This window comes from Phalangium opilio, unplaced genomic scaffold (genome assembly GCF_054372755.1).
Source record: "Phalangium opilio isolate 3A_F unplaced genomic scaffold, DU_Popi_V2 ptg000013l_1, whole genome shotgun sequence".
Classification (NCBI taxonomy): Eukaryota; Metazoa; Arthropoda; class Arachnida; order Opiliones; family Phalangiidae; genus Phalangium; species Phalangium opilio.
In genome coordinates, this window is record NW_028324148.1 from 11,870,181 (window position 1) to 11,888,893 (window position 18,713).

General features: G+C 36.1%; 4 protein-coding genes across 4 annotated transcripts; 1 reads left to right on the forward strand and 3 right to left on the reverse strand.

The window, feature by feature from the left end:
• Positions 1-451: 451 nt before the first annotated feature.
• Positions 452-1,777, reverse strand: LOC149709132 (glycolipid beta-1,4-mannosyltransferase egh-like). Its single transcript, XM_089863915.1, has 2 exons — positions 1,375-1,777; positions 452-1,314 (listed from the first exon to the last, which is right to left on the reverse strand). The coding sequence occupies exons 1-2, from the start codon at positions 1,775-1,777 to the stop codon at positions 452-454; spliced, it is 1,266 nt and encodes a 421-aa protein (XP_089720041.1).
• Positions 1,778-2,180: 403 nt separating this feature from the next.
• Positions 2,181-4,777, reverse strand: LOC149709133 (glycolipid beta-1,4-mannosyltransferase egh-like). The gene is made up of 2 exons (XM_089863238.1): positions 4,342-4,777; positions 2,181-3,844 (listed from the first exon to the last, which is right to left on the reverse strand). Exons 1-2 carry the CDS (start codon positions 4,634-4,636, stop codon positions 2,982-2,984), a joined length of 1,158 nt encoding a protein of 385 aa, XP_089719364.1. The 5' UTR covers positions 4,637-4,777; the 3' UTR covers positions 2,181-2,981.
• Positions 4,778-7,373: 2,596 nt separating this feature from the next.
• LOC149709134 (uncharacterized) lies at positions 7,374-10,553 on the reverse strand. The gene is made up of 6 exons (XM_089863239.1): positions 10,354-10,553; positions 10,130-10,294; positions 9,068-9,203; positions 8,768-8,985; positions 8,347-8,624; positions 7,374-7,713 (listed from the first exon to the last, which is right to left on the reverse strand). Exons 1-6 carry the CDS (start codon positions 10,381-10,383, stop codon positions 7,437-7,439), a joined length of 1,104 nt encoding a protein of 367 aa, XP_089719365.1. The 5' UTR covers positions 10,384-10,553; the 3' UTR covers positions 7,374-7,436.
• Positions 10,554-13,647: 3,094 nt separating this feature from the next.
• LOC149709135 (serine beta-lactamase-like protein LACTB, mitochondrial) lies at positions 13,648-16,326 on the forward strand. Its single transcript, XM_089863240.1, has 3 exons — positions 13,648-14,322; positions 14,780-15,226; positions 15,487-16,326. The coding sequence occupies exons 1-3, from the start codon at positions 14,202-14,204 to the stop codon at positions 16,203-16,205; spliced, it is 1,287 nt and encodes a 428-aa protein (XP_089719366.1). The 5' UTR covers positions 13,648-14,201; the 3' UTR covers positions 16,206-16,326.
• The last annotated feature ends 2,387 nt before the right edge of the window (positions 16,327-18,713 follow it).

Consider the following 18,713-nt stretch of genomic DNA (forward strand, 5'->3'; position numbering starts at 1 on the left):
GGAAAAAGATTATTTTTCAAATCCAGGACTACTGTGCCGCCATTGGTTTAGTGACATCTGCTAAATCGAACCTCTCTTCGACATAACATCTACGATACTTGCGTACAATTTTATTTGAAATTAATATCCTAGATTAGTGAAATTTCTAAGTAACTTTGAAATGTACTTTCTTCTAAAAACACGATATTGACATTGTTAACATTATACTGTTGAAAACGTTCCAACAACCAAATTGACAAAGAAGAGAAAAACAATTTTCACCAATAAATTTACTACCATAAAGTATTTACACCACTTCATTAATCAATATGTCAAAAATGGTGGTCCAAAAACGTTCAGGCAGATAAAATAAACAAAATATACTTCTAATATGTAATGTATTTATTTTCCCTTCAATATTATAAACCAGACTTCGGAAATTAACCACAAAATAATAATTGACAATTCCTAATTAGTTACATTTCTTAGTAACTGTGAAACACAATTTCTTGTGAAAAAACGATACGCAATGCGCAATTGTCAACACCACGTTGTAGAAAAACGCCCCGATGACTAAATTTACAACAAAGAAAAGGACAATTTTCCCCATTGAAAAGTCGTTGTACTTCTGATACAAGTGAAATATGCCGACATAAATATCGTGAGCTATAATCAGACCCATTAAAGTTAAAAATATTTCGCTTTGAAATTCAAAATCCGTCAAAAACGTGATTATTAATGATATTAGATAAAGTAAGTGTCCTTGAATTATAGTGCGATGAAGCTGAAACATTACCCAATATTTTCCACGAATAATTTCATTCTCCCCCAAAGCATTGAACCCCATGGATCCTCTGATCATTTGATTATAAAAATCTTTCACATTAAGGGTTCCCTGTTCTAAAATGTAGCCTTCGACGCAACCTTTTCGATAACCCTTAATGTGGGCGTTATAAGAAAAATATATGAATTCGACAATGGAAGAAGTGGGTCCTCCGTCGAAGGAAATTTCTTTTTCGACGCCATTGTTACAAACAATAAAGGAGCCCTTCGCCGACGAAGGAATCTTGTTTAAAGCACCAGCATAGAATTTTAAAAGGCCTTTATCCCAAATGAACCGATTGGCTACGAGCATTTGTGTTAAGATTCCAGTTAAGTTGTCCGGATCGTATTTTATGGTCCCTGATCCTAGGAAATATTTTCCTTCGTGTATGAAGTTGACGATTCCTTTCACGGCTTCGGTAGTTAATACACTGTCCTCATCCAAGTGGACAATCCAGTCTTCGTCCGAAAGGCAACTGATCCCTTCTTCTAGACAGTACTGAAGATTCCGGCCTACAGATTAAATTAGTATTTTTATATCGTTAAAGTGCAACCAAAAATAGTTTTTCGTACCTTTGAACATTGTTCCATTTTTCGTTCTGTAATCTTGTGGAACAACAATTTGTACCACGTCTGATGGTAAATCCATGGCTTTCTCCGTTACTATCTCGATCTCAAATTTCTTCAACCCTAAGTCGGAGAAAATGGATTTCATGAATTTTGCATTTTTCCTAATTAATTTCGGATAATCGCCACGTGTCACGATTCTAATCGAAATACGCGGTAATTTCGATAAATCAGCTTTCATTTCAACTGGTCCCGGAAAACATTCGTAAGATATTAGACCAGCTAAACTAATGGTAACTATGAAAAGCCTATGGAAGATGCCAATGTAGCTCAAAATCAAACAGCAGGCGTAGAGTCCAGAAAATTTCAAAGTCAATATTCCAGCAAAATTGTTCTTGAAGACTAACATCGACTTCACGGATAGATAACAAAGAGTCAATAAGACTATGCAATGCAAAAGGTGTCTCAAAGAATACATCTGAAATAAAACAAACCTCATGCAGTCTTGCTATTTTCACGAGTTTAATATGTAATGAAATTATATTTACAATTGTACAAGTTTGAGTAACACAACTGAGACTCGTGTTAAGTGAATAGCTTGGCCACAACTCTTTCCAATCGCGAATGTTCCGCTTAACTGAAAAAGAGCTTTTAATTTTCAGTTTCAGTTTACTGTGTATTCGGGGTAACTTGCAATATAGGTGTGGGTTTAGCCTTCACTGGTGTCACACGGACCTAGTTCAAACGTCGAACAGTTTACCATTAACCAGGTCATATTGAAAGTAAACAGCAACTCCTACTCGTTTGATATTATTTTAATAATATGAAGCGTTTTTACGTTAAATATTCGTTCACACATAAATTTTAATCAGAATTAAATATAAGTCGTCGATTAAATTTCAGGGTATCTGTGAAATGGCCTAATGTTAACACCAACGTTGTAGAACAACGCCTTGGTAACTAAATTTACAAGAAAGAAAAGAAAAGAACAATTTTGCCCATTGAAAAGTGGTCATACTTCTGATACATGTCAAATTTTCGACGTAAAAATTGTTTGCGATAATCAGGCTGATTGATTTAAGGAAAAGGCGAGCTAACATAACATAATACTTTTAAAGAACGGTTTTCATAAATATACAAGGAAAAATTATTATTACAAAATAATTAACATTTATTTTTCAAATCGAGGACTACTGTGCCGCCATTGGTTTAGTCACATCTGCTAAATCAAACCTCTCTTCGACATAACATCTACGATACTTGCGTACAATTTTATTTGAAAGAAATATCCTAGATTAGTGGAATGTCATCGTAACCTTGAAATGTACTTTATTCTAGAAACACGATATTGACATTGTTAACATTACACTGTTAAAAACGTTCCAACATCCAAATTGACAAAGAAGAGAAAGACAATTTTCACAAGTAAATTTACTACCATAAAGTATTTACACCACTTCATTAATCAATATGTTAAAAATGGTGGTCCAAAAACCTTCAGGCAGATAAAATTAACAAAATATACGTATAATATGCAATGTATTTATTTTCCCTTCAATATTATAAACCTGACTACGGACATAAACCGCCAAATCATAATTAAAGATTCCTGATTAGTTGCATTTCTTAGTAACTGTGAAACACATTTTCTTGTGAAAACACGATGCGCAATGCGCAATTGCCAACACCCCGTTGTAGAAAAAGGCCCCGATAACTAAATTTACAGCGAAAAAAATTACAATTTTCCCCATTGAAAAGTGGTTGTACTTCTGATACAAGTGAAATATGCCGACATAAATATCGTGAGCTATAATCAGACCCATCAAAGTTAAAAATATTCCGCTTTGAAATTGAAAATCCGCAAACAAAGTAATTAATAATGACATTAGATAAAGCAAGTGTCCTTGCAGTATGGTGCAACTAAATTGAAACATTACCCAGTATTTACCACTAATAATTTCATTCTCCCCCAAGGAATTGAAACCCATAGATGCTCTGATCATTTGATTATAAAAATCTTTCACATTTAGGGTTCCCTGTTCTAAAATGTAGCCTTCGACGCAACCTTTTCGATAACCCTTAATGTGGGCGTTATAAGAAAAATATATGAATTCGACAATTGAAGAAGAGGGTCCTCCATCGAAAGAAATTTCTTTTTCGACGCGATTGTTACAAACAATAAACGAGCCCTTCGCCGACGAAGGCAGCCTGTTTAAAGCACCAGTAGAGAATTTCAAAAGGCCTTTATCCCAAATGACCCGATTGGCTACGAGCAGTTGTGTTAAGGTTCCCGTCAAGTTGTTCGGATCGTACATTATGGCCCCTGCTCCTACGAAATATTTTCCTTCATGTATGAAATTGACGATTCCTTTCACGGCTTCAGCAGTTAATACACTGTCCTCATCCAAGTGGACAATCCAGTCTTCGTCCGAAAGACAACTGATCCCTTCTTCTAGGCAGTACTGAAGATTCCGTCCTATGGATTAAATTTGTATTTTTTTATTATTGTTAAAATGACTGTAAAGAAGTTGAAAAATCGTTGAATTTTTTTCTTTGAAGAAGTCAACCCCCCAATCATTGACGTCAGCAGCTGATGTACAACGCGTCAAAGAAAAACTATTTCTTGGTTGTAAAGCCTTTCCTTACATCCAGTTAATTTCTCTTGTGATTGGTTGCGAGCCATTCCGCTCCGGCGCTTCCCCAGGCCACACCCCCGAGACTCCGTGACCCCAGCTGCATTTGCTAGAACCGTCGACCCTAGCAATATCAAAGGGGCTGTGATTTGCCTAATTGTATTACCTGCCGTATTAGGCGGAATAACACAAAAATAGGAAAATGCCTTAAGACTATATTCCAGGAAAGAAGGAAAGACCTTTTTGTTTACCCCTGGGGGTGGTGACGTTAACAAGAACTTTTTGTCCACCGACCGTTTTACAGACCCTTTAAAGAGCAACCAAAAATAGACGTGCGTACCTTTGAACATTGTTCCGTTTTTCGTTCTGTAAGATTGTGGAACTACAATTTGTACCACGTCTGAGGGTAAATCCATGGCTTTCTCCGTTACTATCTCAATCACAAATTTCTTCAACCCTATTTCGGAGAAAATGGTTTTCATCAAGTTTGCATTTTTAGTAATTAATTTCGGATAATCGCCACGTGTCACGATTCTAATTGAAATTTTAGGTATTTTTGATAAATCAGCCTTCATTTCAACTGGTCCTGGGAAACATTCGTAGAATATTAGACCAGCTAAACCAATGGTAACCATGAATAGCCTTTGGAAGACGCCAATGTAGCTCAAAATCAAACAGTAGACGTAGTTTCCAGAAAATTTGAAAGTCAATATTCCAGTAAATGTGTTCTTGAAGAAGAAAATGAACTTCACGGATAGATAACAATAAGTCAATAAAACTATGCAATGCAATAGGTGTCTCAAAGAATACATCTGCAATGAAACAAACGCCAGCCTTGACATTTTCGCTAGTTTAAAATATAATAAAATACTATTTACGATTATTCAAGTTTGAGTAACACAATTGAGACTCGTGTTAAGTGAATAGCTTGGCCACAACGCCCTCCAATACAAATGTTCCGCTTAACTGAAAAAGAGCGGTTAATTTTTTTAGTTCCCTCTGCATCCGTTGTAAGTTACACTTTGGTGTCAAAGTTAACAATCACGCGTCTACAATATAGGTGTAGGTATTGCTTTTATTGGTGTTATGAGGTTGAATTGTCGAACAGTTTCCGATTAACCAGGTTGTATTAAAAGTACAACAGCAACATCTACACACACGATATTTATATTAACAATATGAATCGTTATTCCGTTCCATATTATTTCAAACAAACTTTAATCAGAATTAGAAATAAGTGATCAATCAGATTTCTTAGTAACTTTGTTCTATTTCTGAAACCCCGATAAGCAATGCCCGATTGAAGGGAGCCCAGTCAAAAATTTAAGTTCCTTATAGGAAAAATTGGAATTGTTTTCCGTAATTATAGAATTTTATAGTAGAAATAATGAAGAAGAATATGGACTTCACCAATAGATAACAAAGGGTCAATAAGAGTATACAACGAAATAGGTATCTCAAAGAATACAACAAACCTGAGCCTTGTAGTTTTCGCGAGTTTAATATACAGGTATAATGAAATACTATTTACGATTATAAAGTTTGAGCAACACAACTGAGACTTGTGATAAGAGACTTGGCCACAACGCTTTCCAATTACGAATGCTAGGCTTAAATGAAAAAGAGCTGTCAAGTTTTACTCCTTGTGGTTATGTAATAAACAACGGACTTATGAGCTGATACCCAGTTATTTAGTTAGTTATTTAGTAAGATGCACGCGAAAAGGAGCGCACGCGATTCCATGGGTATTGCAATAGTAAAAGGGACTGGTAAAAGTGACAGCTTTGATAATTCAAAAATCGTGGCACGAGGACGTTTTTGAAGTTCAGTATAAAGCTCTGGTTCTAAATGGTGTTGTGTATCCAATAAGAGTTTGTAGAAGCGTAGAACCATTTTGAAACTCATTCTATAAGAAAACCTTCAATAGATCAGTAAGTTGATGTATTTAGTTTTTTTGGCAAACGAAATTGTGAAATTTGTTACTGTTAGGGTTTTTATATGATTTCATTGATTTTGTACGACTTAAGCAAAGAGAAACAATGTATGCTAAACTAGAAATGGCACCCTTTAGAGCGGTGGTCGCTGTATCCAGCGAGCAGGCACTTCTAAAGTTTTTGGCACTCTTCGTAACTTTATTGTGTATGCGAGACATTGTATAGCCTTAGATCGTTGTTGGGTGCTGTACAACCTTAGCATATTGGAAACCACATGTAGTATAGCAAAATTATTTTTGCTCTTGTTTTTAGTTCGCACTTCATCTTGGGTAGCGTACAGTTTTGCGTCTACAATAAAGGCGTAGGTTTAGCTTTATTAATTTTACGTGGTACAAGTTGACACTTCGAACAGTTTCCCATTAATCTTGCTACATTCAACGTCAACAGCAACAACATCTACTCGTATGATATTTATTGTAAAAATCGTTATTTCCTTCAATGCTATTTCAAATTTAAATCAGAAATAAAAGGTTCTTAATCAGATCTCTTTGTAACTGTGAAATGCATTTTTTTTTTCTGAAAACTACATACGCAATGAGCTATTGTTAACACCACGTTGTATAAAATGCCCCTTAACTAAATTTACAAGGAGAAAAATAACAAATTAGCCCTTTGAAAAGTTGGCATATTTCTGATAAAAGTCAAATATCCCGTCATAAATATCGGGAGCGATAATCAGACGACTTTCTTATAAACAATGAGCTAGCCCATTGTTACAGAAATATTAGAAAATATTGTTGAAGACTCCACCCAAAATTACCATTTTGCCTACAAGCATTCGCGTTAATGCCCTGATTAAGTTAATTACAATGAAATTAAGTTATCAGATAAAGAGAATTTCTGTAACAATCCGACAGACCCTAAAAATTACAATAGAAAACGATAAGTTTTTGACCAGACTTACGCCACTCAACTTGTGATAATACGGGAAAATTTTAAAGGGAAAATTAACATCGCCTGCAGTAAGGAAAATATGTTACTTTGACCAAGTCATTTAAATATTTGAAGTAAAATCTTCATCATGAATCGTTAGAAGCGTAAATTTTAATTGCGTAGAATCATTATAAACACTCGTTTAAGTGGTCATTTTATTTTGCAAATGTGTATCAAACTTGAATCGATAAGCCTAACAATATTTGAATTAAACTTGTACGTGTTAAATTTGTGCAAGGATATTGTTGAACTGTTTCATTCATGTTGAAATATATATAATTCCCATAATATTAAATGACGAAAGAGGGTTTATAATTCTATAGGACAACTAGTACCACCTGACAGATTAGTCCAATAGAATTTCATGACCTGTTTCGTCATCTTTGCAGTATAAACTTTAAATTCCTCATAGCTTCTGATAGTGTTTAATATAATCATTTATTATTAAAGTGTTTGTAAAATATGTTTTTTGGTGCAATTTTCTTCGTTTTCTTAAATCAGTTGGACTTCAGTTTAAACGATGTCGTTTGAATACTTCACTCTGTTTTCGGCGAACCTGAGATTTCTCCCTCAGTTGTGAGATCAAACCGATTATGAAAAACAATATTGAAAAGCTGGTTCCAAGTATTAAAATAAGAAAGGGAAGTTTCAAATTGTCCATTCCTAATTTGTTCGAAGTCGGTGTTTTCATTTTAATCTCTATTTTTCGCATACAGTCTTCGCCTTCTCTGATGAAGTTGCTAAGCCAAAAACTGGGAGTTCCAGATTCGTAATAGCGTTGCAGGCTGTTAAATTAAAATATGCATTCATTAATATTCTCGCTTTGAAGTTGAGATATCAAATGGAATCCTGAAACCTTCGCCATCGAACAATGTACATTGTGCACAAATTATACCTGCATAAGTATCGAGAAAAACAAGTTGGGAAACCAAAATAAACCTCTCCGAGTTGAAACCCAGTTAAGACGTTTTTCTTAAATAGTTAAATAAATATAATTAAAATTAATTATTTTAATCGTCATTAATTTACCTTAATTCTAGTTAAATTGTTTTAAGAAACTTCATTCTTAAAATATTTTTAAACGTAGCTATTGGTGACGTTTGAATTCTATCGTATGCCTCTTTAACAATTTTTTGGCAAATTTAGGGTGTATTAGAGCAAATGGTAAGAAAACCCTCAATTGCTTGAACCTTCGGTGGAAGCCCTGCCATTGGGAGGCTAGACGTTTCTCGTAACCCTAGCCGATCGCCACCTACATATTAATCCAATATTGCTTTCTGTAAAGTGCGAACGCGTTTGGTCTGATTTACCAACTGCGAACGCGGTGACAGACAGACACATACACAGACAGACACGTCCAGTGTAATACCTTTCCGTAACGTCATCGTCACTCGTAGAGGTAATAAAGTAAAACTTACAGACTGTAATAGGTTCTCTTTAGCAGAGTATCAATCCCTTTTGAGACGGGATAAACACGTACGTAGCTCATAACGGCTTCTTCCGAAACATGAAAGTAATGTTCGTCATCAAATTCATCGCAAAATCCACCCAGGTATCCGTAAATCAGTTGTTGTCCCATAAATCCCACCGATTCTCCTAGATGGGCACTGGGCAAAAAGTCCAAAATCATAGGAACAAACGACTGATCTTTTTGTACTCGCTCAAAGATCCTACGCCGGGTTAAACTTTTTGAATTCTATCGTAATGAAAAATGGGATTAAACACTTATAACCTTCATCTGTCGACCAGTTTCTGTTTCCGTAAATTTTTGGCAGGTAGACGCAAAATATTGAGACTAAAACAGAAACCAGTCGCAAAGTTCAACCTAGGCCTAATTACTTTGAGAAAAGGATAGTCTGTTTGTGTTTTCGTCATGCAGATTTTCAAGTTCTTCCGTTCGAGAATGTCTTCAAGAGTGTTGATAAACTTTGGTTGATTTACAGTTGTAATATTCGATAGTAGCTTGCTCGAAAACGACTGTGTTATAAACGAAAACCCCAAGAGACAACCAAAGCCAAATATCCATGTACGAAAATTATCGCGTGCTTTAGAAGGAGCTACAGGATTTTTATACTGTAAATTACTAACTGCTAACAATTTCGTTCTGAAAAAAGTTTCTTAATTTTTATCTAATAATACCTTGCCCTATTACCAGTGAAATTCCGTCCAACCAATGTATGGCGCAAAACCTGCTTAGTGCCATCTTAGTTGCTCCATATACCAGCAGGCATAATAACGGATAAATTGTAATGAAAATCAATATAGATGCCCATATCTGCCAAAAGCACATATTTTACAATATTGTAAACACCATTTTATCGTCAAAAGTATTAGTCTTTCTCATATAGCAGTAAAACCAGACCACCCCACAAAATTCTCATAGGATTTATGACAGGGTTCTAAAAAACCCGGTTTTTTTTAAAAAAAAGCCCAGCCCACCGGGTTTTATTGGGTTTTATTGGGTTTTTCTTGGTTTTATTGGGTTTTTCTTGGTTTTATTGGATTTTTCTTGGTTTTATTGGATTTTTCTTGGTTTTATTGGGTTTTTCTTGGATTTATTGGGTTTTTCTTGGATTTATTTGGTTTTTCTTGGTTTTATTGGGTTTTTCTTGGTTTTATTGGGTTTTTCTTGGTTTTATTGGGTTTTTCTTGGTTTTATTGGGTTTTTCTTGGTTTTATTGGGTTTTTCTTGGTTTTATTGGGTTTTTCTTGGTTTTATTGGGTTTTTCTTGGTTTTATTGGGTTTTTCTTGGTTTTATTGGGTTTTTCTTGGTTTTATTGGGTTTTTCTTGGATTTATTGGGTTTTTCTTGGATTTATTGGGTTTTTCTTGGATTTATTGGGTACTTGGGGTTTTTTATCTTTAGCAGCTGTGTGCATGGTAGAAATTGTCCTTTAAACGTACCTGCTAAATAAAAAAGTCCTAAAATGCCCCATAAAAAATAATAAATAATATTAAAGGTAATACTTTTGAAATGGAAACAACAAATATCTTTAAAATGAAATTATTCTAGCATTCGAATTCATCAAAATTGTGGATCTTGGTGTTGGCTTTTATTAAGTGGGTTTATATGGTAGGTAAACCCAATAAAACCCGCGGGTTTTTTGGGCTGGGTTTTTTTAATTCGAACCCTGATTTACGGTCAATCAGCTTGAGTTTAACAATCGGTTCTCATTATACCAAAAAATCAGAAAATTTCACCTTATAATCGAATATGTGTATGATATCGAACATTCCGAATTCCTGCTTGATTGGACCTCCGCTGATCGTGAACGATTCAAAAATCATGAATGGTGCTTCAACACTGGCGAATGTCAAATGAAATTCATCTTCCAAGATGTAAAATGGAAGAGAAATATCCGTTTCCTAAACGAGAGATTGAAATTAGTTTAGTCTGGGATAAGGTTTATATAATAGGGACGTACATTGTTGTAAAGAAGGTTAACGAATTCCATTGGTGTTCCATCCTCTAATCTGGCAGAGAAAGTATAATCTTGTGCTTCCAGAATGCGTACCTGGAGTTTGTAACCACTGTTGGGCACACCAAAAATATTAGCTTCAAATTTTTAATTAGTTTAGTTTTTCTGCTCTAAACCCTTACTAAGTGGTAAGGGTAAAGATATTTGGAGAAGCTAAGTACCTTCGCGGAACAATAGGGACCTGGCAATACTATGCCATGCAACGTTACCCTAAAATCATATCAGGAGGAGGAGTTGAAATATCTTTCATTCTGTAAAAGCAAAATACCAAAATGGCGCAGGGGGTGAGCTAAGCCCAAATTGCCCAAGTCCCTGTAACAATTCCCTGTGTCACTTCAACTGTTCAAGGCTACAGATCACGACCACCCACAGGTTATGTGAGCCACTAACGAAAGGCACACACAACAGGTTATGGCAGCTCCTGCAGAAATACCTCTCGTAAATCCAATATAAACCAATTTTAAATACAACAATCTTCACTCTTCACTTTCTCATTTTCACTTTTGTCAGCTCTTGGAACTGCAAAACAGTTTCTCTACCAAAATGAGATCCATAGCGGACTACTATTTCCCCTTCAGCCTATAATTTTTCTCACCTAACTTGGTACTAAAGTATGAGACACTACCACAAGGAAATCCTTCCCCTTAGTGTACTCTTAGTATGAAACATGAGAGGTGATAAAAAAACTCTTCTTCAATGCCAGTGAAGTTTCCGTTCTGTAATTTTCTCCCCAAAAAACGTTTGTACAAGAGCGTGATCGCTTACTAAACTATGCTAAAAACTAGATCTTCTTTTGCCATGTTTTTCTTTCAAAACCTAAAAAATAAGTGCTGTCGTGAATGAAGGAGACAGGAGACGTTCCACCAAAGACCTGCAATGAGCACTTAAAAAGTATGACATACAAATTACGATACCTTTGGCATTTAGAAATAACTGAAAACGTTCTACTAAAGTAATACTCACCTGTTTATTAACGCAATCAATACTGGTCGTAAAATTTCTCCAATTGGACCGCCAAATATCATCCCGTTCTTATCTTCAACCGAAAATACACCTATAAATTCCGTTAACACAACTCTGGCAATTTTGGTCACGTTCATTTCGATATGATCATGTACTCTCGCAGCTTTTTGTTCTGATTTCGCAGCTTTTTGTTCTGATTCTCATGAAGAGCCGAGAAAGCTGGGCAGTAAAATATAATATTCATTACCGTTTGAATAGTTTTTTGAGCGTCACCGAGAAACACGCTTTGGGCAGATCCACTACGTAAATGAATTATAAGTCTCGCAAGTTTCGATTACATTGCATAAGCATGCGGTAGAAAACATTGTACAACTATCCAGGTTGAAAGTGCAGTGCGAAAAAGGCTAGTCTTTCACAATAGCTTAGTATTGAAAACGTTAAAGCAAGTCTCGGCGTTCGATAAGTTTAGTTTCAAGAAGTGTCAAAAGATGCTACCATGGTAGAGGGGTGGAGTTTACAGTCCCTATACGGTTGGCAGAGGCTAGTTTTTGGTCCGCCCTCGTGGACGAGTTCTGATTGGTTCAAGCCTTGACGAAGTAAAATTGGTGTGTAGAAGATAAGCCAGCATAGGAACCGTCATTTTCTTTAAAGCAAGTCTCGGCCACAGTTTAGTTTAAACATATACCACTAGATGCTACCATAGTCGAGGGGTGGAGTTGAATGGCCCTCTAATCTTAGCAAAGGCTAGTTTTAGGTCCGCCCTCGTGGACGAGTTCTGATTGGTTCAAGCCTTTGACAAAGTAAAATTGGTGTGTAAAAGATTAGCTTGCATATGGGAGTGCCGCAGGAGCCGACATTTGCTTTAACTATATTCACCAATACTGAAAATTCAGTCTTACTCTGTTTATAAATTTTTACATAGTGAGTAAAGTACGCTCCCAACTTTGATATTTGAAAAAACTACTAAATATGTTTCTAACTGCGTTTATGGCGTAAAAAATCCATTAGCCGGTGTACCATAGGACCCGACATTTGTTTAAACTAAAATCAGTCTTTTTCTCTTTATAAGTTTTTACATACATACATACTGAGTCAAGTACTTTCTCAACTTTGATGTTTGGACAATAAAAAAAAACTCCACCAAATATATGTTGGTATCTGGGTTTATGGATTAAAATCCATTAGAAACTACCATTAATAAATTCTATTATCGTCAAAATTACTTTAGTAAAGAATAATCAATTACGTTATAAACACCCATAACGTTTGTTTGAGTTCTGAACGCGCTGTTTGGAACTCTAATAAAACTTTTCCTGTAACTTTGTCATCACTATCCTGAAGCAAAACATAATTCTAGGCTCATTTGTGATACAGAGGACGAGGAATAATTTAGCAACGCTCCTTGCTATAATAAATACAATATTGTGTTTCGTAACAACACTGAAATTAGTTAGATTTTTTTAGTTTTTCAAAAAATTTATAGCTAATTGGTAAAAATAAATAATAATACAAAGTACAAGTCATGAAATAAGTAGGCATTTAATTTTAATATTTGTGCAGAAAGATTACGAACACTCCATCAGTTTACGTTGTACTTTTATTTTTTATTGGTCTAAGTTACTGAAACTTGACTTCCTAAGTCTAATTAAACTTTGGTTACATGGAAGATATGGAGGCAGAATGATTCCTATTAGCTGTATGTCCCCCTCGCCGGCGTCCCGCTCCATCGGGTGGTCACCCTGTTGGAGCAGAGCAAAAGGGCTTGTCGTGGCTGAGGGGGCCCGAGTTTGGTGTGCCGGTTCGGGAGTTCCTTGAGTTCGCCCTTGGTTCAGACCGTTCCTTGCCCCGTTCCGCGAATGTTTTGCTCGGCCGCTTCGCCCCCGCCCGGCCCCCGGGTGTTGCTTTGGCCCATCCCTAGCTCATGGCAACCCTCTAGGGGTCGCAGATATATTGTCTGGGCCGTTTGACACTAGTGGGCTCGGTGGGCCTTCTGCTGCCTTAGTCCATCAATGTCACCAACCACCTCCTGGCTGGGCTAGCCGCTGACGGTGTCCCGCTTCTTTCACCTGCTCGAGGGGCGTTTGTCGGGCACGCTGGCCGATTCCGTGCGCTTTGACGGCGGTTTCGCAGGTTCAATTGAGAATATGATGAGCGACAATTGGGGGGGCGGGTCGCTGATAAGGCTCCCCAGCTAGGTGCAGCGCCTAATCAAGTCCTCTGACATATTAGTTGTATGTATTCCTGATACTGAATATAGACAACGCTGACAGTGATATGTTTGACAAGTCATAAAGAACAATTGAAAAAATTGAATTCGCTCTATATTACTACAGATTGCGAAACACCAAAATGACATTGATACAGATTGTTGGCAACATAATAATTTCTATATCTAAATCTGATATTCAGTGATAAGTGTAATAATTCCTAAGACATACAGTTCGTATCACCATGCACTTACCGTACTTGATTGAGCTAAGAATAACAATTAAATTCAAGGTTCAAGTGTGAGCGGAATTTCGCGCTAATAAGTTGCCTCACACAGAGCCAAAGTATTTTGGTTTTTCAAAGACACGCGAGGTGTAGAAATATCTCGGAAAATTCATAAGCTCTTTCATAACTACATTGGAAAATCGTTAAGGCGACCGTCGTGAACCGCATTTAGAACGTGTGTTAGTCGCATTGAACATTACACGTGAAACGGATTTTTGCTATAAAAATATTAAGGTGAGCTTTATTATTAATATCACGTGTTGTTCTCTATCTTTTCATTCGTTTATAATTTTTCTCTTGATCTAGGTTCCCAAAACTCGCTTCGGAATACTTGAAAAATGTTGCTGAAATTTTTCAGTATTTTAGTGGGCGTTTTCGTATATCTAGAATACGCACAAGCAGGTGTTATTCAAGTGACCACAGCACAAACAAAGACGTCGCTGGTGAACCACACTTACCGTAAGTATACAAATTGATATTAAAACGCGAAAATTAAATTAAAAGAACTTATTTTTGGACTTCAATGTATCTTGGCGATACAATATACACTTCAATTATGAAAAAGATAAGCCAGTGCTTCCCAAACACACAGTTGATCACATTACTGTGTTGTAATTTCGAGTTAAAAAAATTTCAAAAAATATTACCGAAAAAACAATGCCAGGAATTAGTTTCTAGTCATTATTGGAATAAAAATAATCTCATTGTCTCTGGGACTCTAATCTTATGACTTTGTTTAACACCGGTTGTAAAAACATATCGCCACCACGGCAAAGTCAAATCTAAAAGATGTTCAAAAATAATGCTCACAAAAACCTACAAGGAAAAACTTTGCATTTAAAGATGTTTCATATATGTGTTACTTCGAAAAATTTTGGAAGTGCGTGAAAGTGAAAAAAATTATTTGTTTATTTAGAATTCACACAAAGAAATGCCATCGAAGAATGTCGAAAATTAATTGAACAATACAAAAACGTGAATGGAATTCCAGGCATGACAGTGGCCGTTAGCATTGACGGGGAAACGGTTTGGAATGAAGGTTTCGGGTATTCTGACTTGGAAAATCTAGTACCGTGTACCGCGGACACCGTCATGCGAATTGGTAGTGTTAGCAAACCAATAACCGTCACGGCCGCCGCCAAATTATGGGAAGATGGTCATCTGGACATGGACAAATCAATTCTGGAATATTTACCAGATTATCCTCAACCGAAATTCAACGATACAAAAGTTACAATTACCCCGAGACAACTGGCGACATGTACAAGTGGCATAAGAGATCACTATAAAGTGAAAAGCGACGGTACCGATGAAGTTCAATGGCAAGAAATCTATAATTTGAAACATTACAAAACAAGTAAAGGTGAGAGAAAATTATTATTATAGTTATTATAAACATTCTGATTTCACTTGAGATATGCTGAATTTATTTTATTTTATGAAACCTTCTCATAAGGAGACGTGTTGAATATGACATTCTAAAAAAATAACGCGATATTCTATTCATAATTAAGGGTGTGGTCTTCCCCATTTTTTCATACTTAATCAACAGTCCTACGTTTTGCAATTTGTGTAAAGTCACAATTTTGACGTATTTCAATAGTTTTCAATCTCTACTTTCAGAGTCCCTCGAAATTTTCAATAAGGAACAATTGAGATACAAACCAGGAGAAAAGTTCTATTATTCTTCAAAAGGTTTCAGCGTTCTAGGTGCCGTCATTGAAGCCGTATCCAACCAAACGTTCGTTGAACACATGACGAAACACTTCGAGAAACTAGGTCTAGATAACACTTATATTGACGAAAATGAACGAATAATTTACAATCGTGCAAAATTCTACACGAAAAAGGATAACGGACCCATAAAACATAGCCCTTACATTGACAGCTCCGCTTATTTGGCGGGAGGGGGTTTCCTGTCAACTTCAGGAGATTTGGTTAAGTTTGGGAACAATGTGCTTTATTCGTCACAGGCTAGCGGCGAGAGAAAAGCCTTCCTAAAGGCTGACACAGTTTCAAAATTATGGAAAGCAACGGAACAAAGTCTCTCCAGTGAGCACAAAAGTCCTGAGATCAACGGAAGTGGTTATGGAATGGGTTTTTTTATCGTGCCACGAAAACAGGAGTCCACTTTAGGTAGATTGCAAAAGTTTACAGTTAATCACACTGGTCGAATATCAGGGTCGACTTCGGTTCTGTTTATACAACCGAAGGACGGTGAACAGCGGGTGGATTCCGATGTTCCTAAAGGAATTGTGGTTGCAATTTTGGCTAATTCAGATATTCCTATGATCCATTATGACCTGGGACAACAAATTCTTAAAGCTTTTGAAAAAATATAAAATGACGTTGATCATGAAAGTTTTCCTTAAGAAAATTTTTTATGTCACTATTTTAAATAACTTGAATCTAATCTTGTAAAGACGTTGATCATAATTAATAAAACACAGTCTTTGAAGGCCATTTTTTGGATTGAATGCATTATTAGTTATAAGTGCTTTTTATTACCATTCACTTGAGTGAAGTCACTTTTTACTTATGCGTTTCAAATTTTTTTTCCCTCTCCGAGTGACGATGACGTCACGGAGAGGTATTACACTGGACGGTGTCTATGTGTGTCTGTCACCGCGTTCGCAGTTGGCAAATCGGAGCAAACGTGTTCGCAGAAAGCAATTTTTGGCTTCTTCTCCCATCGTTAGGATTAAGAAGTACGTGGCGATCGGCTAGGGATACGAGAAATGTCTAGCCACCCAATGGCAGGGCTTCCACCAAAGGTTCAAGTAATTGCGGCTTTTCTTATCCGTTAACGTGAATTCAATCGCCTTATATACCCTAAATTTCCAAAAATTGTTAAAGAGGAATACGCTTGAATTCAAACGTCAACAATAGCTATGTTTAAAATGATTTTAGGAATGAAGTTTCTTAAAACGGTTTAAATACAATTATAGTAAATTAATCACAATTAAAATAATTAATATCAATTCTATTTATTTAATTATTTAAGAAAAAACCTCTTAATCGCGTTTCGACTCGGAGAGGGTTATTTTTGTTTCCCAACTTGTTTGGTACCTAATTCAAAGTTTGTGCTTATTTATAGGTTAAAATATTTAGGAGTGTGTTTCATACAATATCAAGATTATGGATTGTTAAATTTCATTATAATTGTTATTATGCTACTTATGCTAAAACTATTGTTCAGTTATTAATATTGTTTATTTATGTTCCAAATTTTGTTTACAATATCTCTTTTGGTTTTGGTAAAAATATTGCATTTTACCTCTAACCCTTAGATCATTAGCTACAGTTTTGTGATACATCGAAAAACGTACTGATAGAAATACATCCAGCACAAAGCAATCATTGTGTAGTCATTTTCTCAACGTGTCTAGGCGGATTTTGTGGGAAGAGATAACCAGACTAATCAATGTGGATGACGAATTTTACCTCGCGAATAATCTGTCTCGCTGCGCCTTGCACCTTGCGCACGACTAGGCGCTGACGTTGCAACCTAGAATTATATTACAGTTTGAGAGTCGCCAGAATTATCAGGCGTGACGGGTAGCTCTCATAGGCCAGGACAGATAGGCTAAAAAGGGCTTGACCTAGAACATTTGAACATAAAGATGAAAATTGGTACATGTGTTCTTTTTGACCCAACAAAAAATATACTATAAGTCCCCTGCTGTAGAGCGCGAGCTTTCACCGCCATCTTGGAAAATGGCCGCCGGGAATGCCATCTACAATGTATTCCACATTCTTCTTCAAAAATTATTAAACATTATGATTCGAATCACATGAATATCGTGGTAAATATTTACAGCTCTGTGCTCGATGATTTGCTAGCCATATTGGAAAATGTTCGCCGTGATTGTTAGGTACAGTATATTTCACCATGTTGTTGGAAAATTATGAAAATTTACAGATATTATAATGAAAACTGTGTGAACCTCATAGTAAAATATTGAAGTCATTCATGAGATAGTTTGGCCGCCAGGTTGGAAAATGTCATTAAGATACAGTATATTCTTCAAATATTATGAAAATTGATAAATATATTGTTGAAGACCGTCTAAACATCATACTTGAATATTGAAGATGTGTTACTGGTAGTTTGGGCGCCATCTTGGAAAATGACTGTGGGAAATGCCAAATATATTACCGATACATAAATTTTTTCGATATTTCTTTATTGAGTAGATGATTTTCATTAACGTATTAAACACTGTAGTGTTCACCTCAGTTATTAAGCCTTTAAGACTTATGTCAACCCTCAAAACTCCATAAAAATAACTACTTTCAAGTCTAAATTTTCGACTGCAGGTACAAGTAATGAGTGCTATAAGTCCATCTTATGCAGGAGGGCGAGTGGTGTGAAGGGGTCTTGGACTTTCACGATCGCGAACACATCCCCACTGTTCGGGATTAAATCGTTTCCTAGCTATTGTTGGACTTGAAGATACGCTCAGAAAGAATGTAGTTTTGCGTCGTCGGTTGTTGGATGAAGCTTAGAGAGATCAAATGAGGACTTGACAGTAAATGTGGCAGCGGTTCTATTATACGTGTAATATCTACATAGTTGAAGCGTGACGTGTCAATTATCAACCTTAAAAGCGACAAGAAATGTCTGTTCCCCTGAAGCTATGGCTTCCTTAGATGAAATATGGTCATTAAAAAAGCTCAACTTGTTTGTAAGATGTTGATTATCTGTCATTAATTTATATCCCGCCTTATCAAAACCAAGCCCAGTTGCAGCATGTAAATGAAAGAAGTGTTCTCTTAACCATTTTTCCCAAATGTCTCGATTTGAGATTCTCTTCTTGGTGTCGTTATGGATTCAGATTTAAGAATTA